The sequence below is a fragment of the Sinohyriopsis cumingii genome, chromosome 11, assembly GCF_028554795.1.
Source record: "Sinohyriopsis cumingii isolate HCF-2022 chromosome 11, ASM2855479v2, whole genome shotgun sequence".
Classification (NCBI taxonomy): Eukaryota; Metazoa; Mollusca; class Bivalvia; order Unionida; family Unionidae; genus Sinohyriopsis; species Sinohyriopsis cumingii.
This window is the reverse complement of record NC_142971.1, coordinates 32171050-32183843: the sequence shown is the minus strand read 5'-3', so window position 1 is coordinate 32183843 and position 12794 is coordinate 32171050. Positions and strand designations below refer to the sequence as shown.

Below are 12794 nucleotides of genomic sequence, written 5' to 3'. Positions count from 1 at the left end.
ATTCAAATGAGTTTCATGTGCCAGTTTATACATGTATGTGGGGTGGGGTGGGGTGTATGACAAAACCAAGTTATTTTCCAAAAATCTATAATGCTCTATCAAAACCCATCAAAGAAGAATTTGACTTAACAATCTCTGATAGGCAGCTACAGGATCTTGTAAACAAGTCCAAATATAAATTCTAAAAACTGTAAAATGTAAACAAGACTCCAAATTCTAAAAACTTTAAAATGTAAACAAGACACCAAATTCTAAAAACTTTAAAATGTAAACAAGACTCCTTCGAAGGGACTGACTGAAAAGAATTTCCAAGAATTCAAGATAAGACCATTTCTTCCTTTTAACTGCGGATGTTGAAACTATCTTTTGTATTCTTTAGTGATAGCAAGATTTTCAAAAAAGCTTCTGTAGTAGACATAATGGATGTCAACTTGACACTATTTTCATTTAAGCCGAACAAGGCAAGTTTTTTAGTGGAAGCTCCATGTTGATATGACTTGACAGTTTGAAGGAGTAATGAAATTCAAGATGGATTACATGGTGGCAATATATGGTACCAGAATGGCCTTTCTATTTAGTACCAACTAGACAAGTCTTTTAGTGACCACACTTCATATGACCAGCCAGCTTGGATGAGATTGTGATAACATGATTTTCAAGAAGGACATTGTTGCATATTCAAAGTCAGATCGGTACCATTTTCATTTATGACTAACCAGATATCCTAAGAAGTCTTTCAGTGAAAGCCCCATGCTGATATGATTGTTCTTTTAGAAGAAACAGTGGTACTATTTTTACAATGGCCACTGTCAAAGGCTTATTAAATGTCTAGGGCACAATTTAAACTAGCAAGACGTCATATGAAGTTGCTTAGTAAAAACTTGATGTTTTTTTAAAATATCTGCTACCCTCTTATTCAGAAGGCCACAATAGCAGCCATTTTGAACAATATTTTTAAGATTGCTGCTGTTGTGGCCCTAATGGATATACACTGACCACCAATTTCATTTATGACCAACTATACATCACAAAAGTGACCATCTATTCATGAGGCATAAAGATAACAAGATTTTCAAAATTGTCACTGTGGTGGCCATACTGGATGTCTGAGTGGCATATATGACAAATTAAACCATGGGTTGAATGTGTGTATAAAGTTTCATTGCAAGTAGTTTTGACCAGCAGACCTAATAACATGGAAGTCTATTTCTAGAAATCATGCATCCATTCATGCTGTTGTCTTTAAAATTATTTCATGCAACATCTAAGGTAAACTTTGTGATATTTACAAGTTAAAGGTTATTTTCAAAGGTTTTATAAGATTATGACATCGCGTACCTTGCTAATTCTAAACATAGTATGTACCTGTACATACAAGAAAGTGGGCATTCTGATGTAATTCTAGCATCAAATTATCTAAGTAACTTTATGTCTCAAACATTCAAGAAGTTGATGGTCAATAGTTCATTCAGACATCCTGATCAATATTTAACAAACTCCAATATTAAAGGCATTAGGTATTCTTGTTATCTGCTACCCTCTGATAAAAGTAAAACATACTCCCTTTGTTAGTATTAAAAATTAGCTTTTCAATGAAATATTAAATAAATCCTACAGCAAGGAGTAGGTAAAAAATAATCTCCAGGATACCAAAAGAACTGATGGTGTACTCAAAGTAATAAAAACTCCAAATTCAAACATAAGCAGATTCCAACTGGTTTAAAGTAAGGGCTTTCCATTTCAAAATACATCAGGCAGTATTCCCTCATCATAAAGCTGTATATGGGAGTCAAAGTGTATTATACTACTTTGTAATGAAGTACACTACAAATACAAGGTTACTACAATTTCATAAAATTAGAATCCATCTAACAGGAAATGTTATAATAAAGGGCCATACAGTAATGTAGTGCTGAGACTGGCAATGTAATGTACAAAAATATCAGACAGGGTACACGCATAAAATCATACAAAGTTCTAAACAGCACCTATGTGCAACTTCTCACATTTTAAAGTGCCTTTCCTATCACCCATGTATGTTTTCCTGGAACAATCCTCAACTGTTTTCACGTTTTGAAATTTTATGTACCAACTGAGCACAATGTTTGAAAGAAAATTCCATTTTAGAAGGTAATTTGTAAATAATTTATTCATTTGGTAAAATGGCATGTTACAATATATACCTGCAGATAGGTCAAATCCAACTGCAAATAAAAAATAGACCCTGATCTGCCATTGCATAATGTTCCAGTTGATATGGGTATATGTTATTCTACAGATTACTCCTAACAAACTGCATCAGCCCACATCTGCTGGCACAGTGTTATGGCAGATCTAGGTCTGTAAAGTTTTTGCAGTAAGACTTAATACAACAGTTTGTATATATGATAATTCCCCAAAACTGACACAACTTGAAGCATTGGGAAATAATTTCATGTCATTCTTTGCCTCCAGTTTCAAAGCTTCCTCATTTTCAGGTGAACATACAAATTTAGCAAACCAAGTATGGTAACTATTTATATATTTATGGTGTCCATATAAAATACTGTGTGTTATAGTACAAAGATGGACCTACAATACATGCATTTTGTTCCCTCCATTGGCTATTAAAAAAATGCATAAAGCACTGAAAAATTTGGAAACTAAAGATCACACGCATCAAGAGTCTGTATATCCATATAACGAGGCATCACAATACGCTCTCTCTGCATCTCTGGATCCTTTCTTCATTCTTCTACCAAATGGCTCCAGGTCTTGATAGCATTTATCAAACACCTTGTCCACTATCTCTCGAGCCTTCACTGCTGGTAAATTCCGTACCAGAATCACTGACAGTATGGCTTTATTCTTTACACATTCCTATGATAAGATAAAAATGGTTACTGAAATATGACTACATCAAGTTACACAGACTGTAGGAAGTAAGCTAAAATTTTATTATTAAAGGAGGTGTAGAAATAAAAATATAAACTTCCACAGAGTTCTAGATAAGAATCGGGGTATTTACTCCTTGGTTTCATTTTTTTTTACAATCTGAATTGGTATTTTGTGAACAATACAAAACACAAACTTATGATTCCAGGTTTAATCTTAATCATCAGATGCTAATCATTCCTTTTAGAAAGCAAGAAAACATCTTACTGACCAGGACTTACTAGGGTGCTTTCGATGTTATGGTTCTGTTTGATTAAGTCTTCTCATGGTGTGCTAGTACCATCATTTCAAACATGCAATGATTATCTGCAACCGGTCTGAATAGCATAATTTATACTGATTAATAAGCCATCATAAAACATGGACAGTGTTCATCATTGATAACTATGGTTTTAATACTCAAATAAAATTGTTTTACACAATTTAAATGCATTAATTAAATTCTAATTACCAAAAATAATACCCAAATACAATCTTTGTCTAGAGCTCTGCAGAATGACCCTCCTTTTGATTTCATTATTTTAACATTTAAAAGCCTAAAGGGCAGATTTAAAGACGAGAGGACAGGAGCTTAAGAAACAGATTTGAGGAGAGGATATGAGCTTAAGAGGCAGATTTCAAAGAGAAGAGGATAGGAGCTTAAGGGGCAGATTTAAGGAGAAGAGGACAGGAGCATAAGGGGTATATTTAAAGGAGAAGAGGACAGGAGCATAAGGGACAGATTTAAAGAGAATGAGCTTGAAAGGCAGATGGGATAATGCCATTCTATTTATTTATACTCAGATCAGTCACATACATCAAAACAAAATGTACCAACATATATTAATTTCTGTTTTATAAATATTATTGATGCAACATGAGAAGTTGTTTTATTTACTAAGGCCCCATACAGAGATGGGAGAGCCCTGTACTAATCACCATTTCGATATGCCTTGTCCATCCATATCTATCCACATGTATTGTAACCACCTTCACTCTGCAACCCTTCCAAATGATTGGATGCAATTCTGTAGGCCATGACTCTTCTACATGATTATGTGGAATGCTGGAAATCCACTCATTCAAAGTTTATTCAATATAAATTTTACATAATAAATTTTAATTAAAATCCAAAATTCCTGAGTAAATTTATGCTGCAGGAAGTAGAGAGTTCCAAGAAGACCATATCCTCGCAAGTCCTCCAAATTTTGGTTTTCAAGACCCTGCAGAGTAAACTGTAGTGAGTGGGGTCTCTTGCAATGCATTATTTCTAACAGATCAAGCCTCAAATGGACATAGGACATATGAGTTTCGTTTAGTAGCCTTAAGTCCTCAACAAGATGCTCCTGATATTTAAATATGTTGGCAGAACAATCTCTTTAAAACTTTCAAAGCTCAAGTTTGATTCCTGATTTTAAAAAACTATGGAAAAGCTTATTGCCTCTAAATTCTAGTAGTCTCTCAAGTTTCACCACATCAAAGACTATCTGGAATTGTATTCTTTTTAAAAGTGTTTGATACATTATATTTTCACTGAATGACTGAAACTTGAATGAAATGTATACTCACAGACAAGATTTAACTTGAATGAAATGTATACTCACAGACAAGATTTTGCACATGCTCAGTTGCTTTTAATACTTTTCAATTATGCATCTACAGCCAATATAGTGCATGTATGCAAGTGTGTATATGGGTTGAACAGAAAATAAACACAATACTGGCTATATGCAGACCTGCCAACCCTAACGAGCCTGTCTCAATAAGACAGTTGATTTTTCCACGTAAAATTTACCAGTTTTCAGGAAGGTGTAACAAAATATCAATAACTGCTATTGTAATGCTGGAAAACGTAATTAAAAGTTTGATGCATCAACAATAAACATTATGTTCAACTGAAAGGTTTGTAAAGTACGCGTGGACTTTATTTACCACTAGCACAGTTGCACAAACTCTATTTCCAAACCCTATGCAGCTCAATGGCTTGTTGCTATCTCTCAACTTGACACAATTCTTGGAAATTGTTTTCCATTTAATACGACGACAGCAATCATATCTCCCACCATGAGACATAATCAAACTGACATGTGATGTCCATAATTGTGTCCTTTCCAGCTTTTATTCAAAAAAATCTGATTACTCGTTTTTATTCTTCTGTGTTGATTATTAACACTCTTCTAATAGCTTATTTTCCCCATAAACATGCATCTCTTTCTGGACGCCATTTTAAAAAATTCTATAATCAACAGTTTTGATCAAGCAGACACTTCACATGAACAAATAGGTTCAGTTTAAAGTGTCTGGGATGCTTTTGTAAAGTTAGTCTGGTTCCCAGATTAATTTTACTAATTCTATACTGCCCTTCCACTGGAGGAATTACAGTTAGCATAACCCCCGAGTTCTCCAGCATCCAAGACACAAGACAACACAATGTGTTTAAATACTGTTTTTATTCGTAGGCGAGAACTCTCTTGAAATTAGGTGAGGTAAAAAGCTGTAATAAATGGAAACACAACCATTACAAAACATGAAATTACTACATCAACATATATTGAAAGTAAAAGCTTTCTTATGTCTTTCCATCCTTTTAAATTTACTAATGAAATAACGTCCATTATGTGCTTCCATACTTTGAAATTCAATAAGGTACATTTCTGTTAATATTTCTACCGTAGCTTAACAAAGATTGTTACTAAGAGGGTTTAAATGATGACACAAAAGGAATGTTTATGAGATGAATCTCACACTAATAAAGAGTATCGTATGCACTCGCAAACCACATGGCATTGCGTATAGTTAACTATCCCTATGTCGTAACTTATTGTCATTTTCAATTAACATCCATATCCGAAATTAAATATACGAGGAATTAACAATAATTCATAAATTTACTCACACTCTGGTGGGCTTCAGATTCAACAAAAAGAGCTGTGAAGGCACGTTCACATTCCTGCCTGGACGTATTACAAACAAAAAAAGGAAACTGATATTTATGAAGAAGAGTTAAAAAAGGGAGACAAATCTAAAGAACTACTGTGGCTGTTCCAATGCTAACAGCACACTCCCCGCCTGATATCTACCAGATATCACTATAAAGAAATATACAAATGTGCAGTATAAGTGTAAAGTTCCTCTTTAGTCTCAACATCATTGTTAGAGGAAACAAAATCTATGTGATGGCTTAAGGTCATTTCAAATCGCATAAAACAGGAAGGTGTAAATCATTTCATGGTAGACTCCTCCGTTAACAACAGAATCATCTCGGTAATTGGTCTCGTGTAGCTTGTCGGCTTGCCTTTTCTTATAACACGAACCTCAGCTTTACAAACTCTGTCATCTCCACCTGGAATCGTATTCATGATCACGCCTATGGGCCATTCATTCCTACAAACGGTCTTGTCCTTTAAGAGTACAATGTCTCCTTGTTTAATGTTAGTCCGATCGATCTGCCACTTCCGTCTTTTTTGCAATGTTTGGAGATATTCACGCCTCCAACGGTTCCAGAATATATCAGCCAGAGTTTGTACACGTTTCCATTGTGCCTTGTATAAATCCTTCATTTCGAACGGTCCAAAGGGTTCTGTAATGGTGTCTATTTTCTGAGTAAGAAGCACTGAATGACTTAGTAACACTGGAGACTCTGGGTCGGAGGAAACAGGCACGATAGGATGGGCGTTAACAATAGCACAAACTTCAGCCATAAAGGTGATTAGCACTTCATTTGTAAGGTTTCTGGATTCCACTTCAGTCATCAAAGAGTCTAGAATTCGACAGGTGATTCCAATCATGCGCTCCCACACTCCCTCCATGTGTGAAGAGTGGGGTGGATTAAATATCCAGGTAACTCCTTTTTTGTACAAAAATTCCTTAACAGGACGATCCTCCACATTGATGGCATCAATTTTCAGGTCATCAGTTGAACCCATAAAATTGGTTCCTCGGTCTGATTGTAACTCCCTCACGTTACCTCTGATGGAAATGAACCTCCGAAGGGCATTGATAAATGAAGATGTACTGAGATCTTCGATCACCTCAGTGTGGATGGCTCTAATCGTAAGACATGTAAAGAGTATGGCCCAACACTTACTGTAAGCTAAGCCTCCTCTAGTGCGTCGTGCTATAACTGACCATGGACCAAATGTATCCACTCCTACATAGGTGAAAGGAGGTACCGGTTCAATGCGATCTGGAGGTAGGTCGGACATCTTCTGGTACTCTTGTTTTCCACGCAATTTACGACATTTCATGCACTTGTGGATCAGCGAGGATATCAACCACTTGCCTCCTATAATCCAAAGTCCGGCAGCTCTAACTGCTCCTTCTGTGAAGTGCCGTCCTTGGTGTTTTAGAGTATCATGGTGATGACGTACAAGTAACGTCGCGATATGATGTCGTCCGGGGATGATAAGTGGATTCTTTTCGTTAATGCTAAGATCCGCTCTATAAAAGGCGACCTCCCACTCTAAGTACGCCATCCTTATCAATGACTGGGCTGAGAGATAGTATTGGACTGTCTCTTGGTAATGGCTTTTTCTCCTCGATGCAGGCTAATTCCCTGCTATATGTCTCATGCTGCACCACTCTGATTATGAAATGCTCAGTCATGTGATAGGTTTTCACAGTCCTAAATTCCGAGCACATATGCCATCCCTTGCAACGGCCTTTGTTGTAATAGGATAGAACAATGTGTCTAAGACAGGTGAAAGTTTCCACTAAGTTCTTCTAAGATGAAAATCTTTCAAAACGATGTGAACCCAGTGAGCTTTTCTTGGATACAATCATTTTGAGTACGTCAACCTTCGGCCTCAGCTCTTTATCCTCGTCAGCATTCAAGAGAGGGAATGTGTCATCAAAAGATTCTTCGTCTTTACAAAGTAGATGTGATGGGCCTAACATCCAAGGACTATCCTGTATACGTGCAGCTGGAATTGACCTGGTAGCATAGTCAGCCGGGTTCAAGTCCGTCGAAATGTAGGTCCATTGTTCTGGTCTAGTGGATTTTCTGATGCGCTCCACTCTATTGCTGACATATACGTAGAATCTTCTCGTTTGGTTGTGTATGTATCCTAGAACAACTTTGCTATCGGTGTAAAACCGGACTGGATCCGTTATAATGTCTAGGTGATCCAATATAGTCTCAGAAATTTCCACAGCCAGTACTGCTGTACAGAGTTCAAGACGAGGAATAGTGTGCCCATGTATAGGAGCGACTTTAGCTTTGCCTAGAACGAAACCAATTTGTTGACTACCATTGGCAGCTGTAGTCTTGAGGTAAGCTACTGCGGCGATAGCTTTTTCAGAGGCATCTGAAAATAAGTGTAACTCATTTTTTACAGCAGTACTGAGAGACATAGACAAATATGTGCATGGAATTCTCACATGTTCAAGGAGTTGTAACGAATCTCTCCAATCCTCCCATTCTGATTGATGTTCAACAGGTAGAGCTTCATCCCAATCCTTAGTTCCTGACACAAGATTTCTGAGAAAAACCTTCCCTTGAATAGTAACAGGGGCAACAAAGCCTATAGGATCAAACAGGCTGTAGAGTAGACAGAATTCATCACCGTGTATAAGGTTTCTCTTCAGATGACACTTGAAATGTGAATGAATCTGATTTAAGATCCCAGGACAGGCCTAGACTGTGCTGCAAGGGTAGTGTTTCTTCACTTAAGTCGAGATCCTTCAGGTCCTTAGCCAGACCATTGGAAGGAAAGGCATTCATCACCTCATCACTGTTTGAAGCAATCTTGTGCAAACGTAGGTTGCCTTCAACGTTAAGAGCTTGCTGTGTTCTTTTCATTAGGTCAATAGCTTGTGCACCTGTAGGGAGTGATGCAAGTCCATCATCCACATAGAAATTCCGTTGAACAAACTCTTTAACGTCAATGCCAAAGACTTTTTCACTGTTCTGCACCGTTCTCCTCAGTCCGTAAGTCGCAACTGCAGGAGATGGACTATTACCAAAGATGTGTACACACATTCTATACTCAACCAGATCTTCGTCCAGATTATTGTTATGATACCAAAAGAATCTTAGAAAATTTCTATGATCCTCTCTGACTAAGAAACAATGAAACATCTGTTGAATATCAGCTGTGATAGCAACTGGTTCCTTCCGAAAACGAAGAAGAATACCCAAGAGGTTGTTAGTCATATCTGGCCCTGACAGTAAAACATTGTTCAATGAAACACCGTCATATTTGGCAGACGAGTCAAACATGCCTCTTATCTGATCCGGTTTCTTCGGATGATAGACACCGAAGATAGGTAAGTACCAGCACTTCTCGTTGTCTTTTACAGGTGGGGCTAACTCCGCATGTCCGCTATCAAAGATTCTTTGCATGAAAGTCACAAAATGTTGTTTTTTGACCAGATCTTTATGAAGACTGATGTCTAATGTCTTAGCCCATTTAATGGCTTGCGGTCTATTGTTCGGTAGTCTTTGTCTTGGTGTACGGAAAGGAAGGGGTGCAACCCAGTTTCCATGTGGGTCTTTGTAGAACCCGTCATCCATTATCCTAAGAAATTCTTTGTCCTCTATTGACATCCCAACTTTATCATCATTTCTTGTTCTCTCGAAAACAGAGGCACCAAGGTCACCTTCTGCATCCGCAAATGATGAAAAATACGATTTTATATTGTCGTCTGTGCATACATTCCTGGTGTGGTTTTCCTTTACCTTGAAACCATTAGGGCATGGTCTGAAGATAGATGTACGTCCTTTTCCTAGCAGGTAAGTTTTATTGACATTAACGAAATCGGGTTTATGTACTTTACCAAGACAAGCTTCTCCTATTATCACAAAACCGAGGCTAAGTCTCTGGGCATAGGGAGAGTTCCGTGGACCGATGCGCTGTTCATGAACATGATGTGCTTCAGTCAAGTCTCTACCAATCAGTAGTAGTATAGACGAGTCACCATCTAATGGTTGGATGTTTCTCGCAATATCATTGAGATGTGGGTGGTGTTCCGCTACTTCTGGAGTGGGAATTTCTTCTCTAATGTCTGGTATTTGGTTACATTCAATTAACATCGGAAGTTCCAACCTTGCACTTCCATCTAGTGCCTCTACAATGTATCCATTTGCTCTTCTACCATAAGTCACTACACAACCGGTGCACGAAGAAAGCGTGTATTCCACCTGTTCATCTTGTATGTCAAAAAGATCAAAAAATGTCTGACTTGGCTAATGACCTGTTGCTTTGGTCATCAAGGATAGCATACATCTTTGTGGCTTTTGATGGATGGCCATCTGGATATACTCTCACAAGGACAGTTTTAGCAGACGATTTACCAATAAACCCTTCGCCACAAATTTGTGTACACTTAGATCTTACTCGTAAGGGTGAGGAACCTGAAATATCCTTCTTCTCCCCGCCATGACTTATTGTGGGTGGTTGAGATATAAGCTTCTCTGCTACAGCAGCGGTGACATGCAAAGCTGTGGGATGACGATCACTGCCACAATTTGTGCACTGTATTACTTCTTTGCATGCACGTATCATATGCCTTGTTGATTCACAACATCTAAAACATATGCTGTACTCTTTTAGAAGTTTCTTACGTTCTTCTAAAGGTTTGACTTTGAAACCTCTGCACTTGTTCAGAGAGTGGTTCGTTTTGTGTAATGGACATCGTTTGTCTGGTTCAACATCATTCACCTCTGAATGTCGCGATACCTGTGTTTTCTTTGTCGAGATAATAGGTCTATTACCGGTGTTCTTAAGAGGGGTAGTCTCCTTCTTAGTAGGTGTGTTGGTGTTGGCCTCATATGTGAATCCAGGGTCATTCTTCACTTTGCTAATCTCATGAATAAATTCAGCAAAGAAGGAAAATGGTGGGAAAGAAATGTCCTGGTGTTTCTTGTAATTCACTGCTTGTGTAGTCAACTTTTCTTGTATACCATAAGGAAGTTTGTTCACTATGGGAAGTACACCAGAAGACGAGTCATAATAGCTCAAAAGTGATTGGTACTTTTTATCTTCCTTGGCAGACTCTATTTCAGAAAGAATATCTGAAAGCTCACAGAGTTTCTTATTGTCCTTATTAGTCAGCTTCGGAAAGTTAGCTAATTTAGTTTTTAAGGCCGCCTCAACCATTTCTGGACAACCATACCTCTCATCCAGACGCTCCCAGATTCTTTGTAGTCCTCTAGAAGGGTTGTTCACGTTTGATGCTCTGATGCTAAGTACATGTTTTGAGGATTCAGGGCCTAACCATTTTACTAATAAGTCTATTTCTTCATTAGTGGTAACCTGTAACTCTCTCATAACACTGAGAAAACAAGCTTTCCAAACGGTATAGAATTCCGGTCGATCATTGTAGTTTGAAAGATGTGAAAGGAGCAAATCTTTCTTCAGAAGAAAACAAGTCAGTTCCATACTGATAGACTGACTACTACATTCCTGTGGTTGAAATGCTGCTGGAGCATAATCGACTTGTCCATTATTGGGGTGGTAGGTAGGTGCATCGGCATTCAACATGGTGGGTCGAAATGCAGGTAAAGAAGCGTTCTTATGCATCCCTGATTCGTGTAGTTGGTCCAAGTCTAAGCTTACACTAGATAGATCCTTGATCATAATGGTTGACACGGCGACAGGTCTGTATCACAGGCTGCGGTGTCGGTACGAAATTCAGGTACACAAGTGGTGTAGGTATGTAACCGACACCGTGGTGTATGCCTTGTTTAACATTACACTTGATGTTCGTTTTGTCCTTCTCGAAGTCAGGCGCAACATTATTTTCTGACAGTTCTGTTTGTTGATTAACATAGTGTTTAACACGTTCCATGGGTCCAGAGAACGAGATATATCAAATTCACTTAGATTGGAGTCACCACGGTCCTCACCAACTGACTGTAAAGCCTCTACTTCTGCTTCAGCTGCAGCAGCTTCCTTCTGATGTGCTAGAAGCTCCAGGTCAGCCTCCAGTTCTGCTTTCTTACGTACAGCTATCGCTTTAGACAACTTTTCTTGTTCGTCAAGAAGTGCTTGTTGTTTACGTATCCCTGCTGCTTTCTCGGCGAATTCCACTCATGCACGTGCAGCGTCAGCTTTTGCACGTTTTCTAGCAAGCAGGGAACTGATGTTGGATATAGTCGAACCATTAGATTTAGATTTTGCTGTGTGCATAGAGGAGTTAGAATGAGGTGGCCCAGATTCCAACGCATGTTGTTTGAAGGTGTGAAGTTGTCTTAAGGTATTTTCGACTGTTAATTTATATGCTTGCACTGACGTAACATGTGTTTCCAACTCTGTAAGGCTCTCCTGTATGCTTGTTTTTGACAGAAAATTGAGGTATTCTGCGGACAGAGTACAATATTTGTCATAGCACTTGAGTAGATCATTTTCTATTTTGCGTGAAGAATTTATATCACTGGGGCGATCAGCGAATATTGACAAAACATCTTCAACATTTTTCCAAGCTTTCTCTAGTCTGACATTATTCTCGCCTCGGGCTGTCTCGTACATTTCCATGCCTTTGACAGTTAATGTTCTGATTCGCCGTTCAGTAGGCTGTGATGAAACTGCTTCAAGGTCCACAGATTTTGAATCAACTGGATTCATTTACACAGATGACAGAACTTTACTAAATGGACAAAATGGAATCTGTTAGATGTCAGAAGGCTATGTGACAAGAAGTTGATGAAACAAATGACAATTGTTTCCAAACGGGTTGAGTTCTGTAGAATATGTTGTAAATGTGTTATGTAGCTTTGATTGAATCACTGTTTCTTTCACATTAAACAGACTAATAGACTAGCAAATTTGAATTAGTTCTTCTCACAATTCAAATTCTTGGTGACCATAGGTAAACGGTTGTACTGATCAGTACAGTAAGTTCAGTAGTGTAAGTGAATTTTAATCCTTGAATTAAAAGGA

At 38.0% G+C, this 12794-nt stretch overlaps 1 protein-coding gene and 1 pseudogene across 1 annotated transcript in view; both read right to left on the bottom strand.

The window, feature by feature from the left end:
• Nucleotides 1-2131: 2131 nt before the first annotated feature.
• LOC149787864 (mitochondrial inner membrane protease ATP23 homolog) overlaps nucleotides 2132-12794 on the bottom strand; it is a 41766-nt gene continuing 31103 nt past the window's right edge. The window contains exon 7 of the mRNA XM_089974096.1: nucleotides 2132-2859. Coding sequence (XP_089830222.1) covers nucleotides 2659-2859 — 201 coding nt within the window. The 3' untranslated portion in view covers nucleotides 2132-2658. The remainder of the gene's footprint in view (nucleotides 2860-12794) is intronic.
• LOC149787865 (uncharacterized) lies at nucleotides 11547-12479 on the bottom strand (annotated as a pseudogene).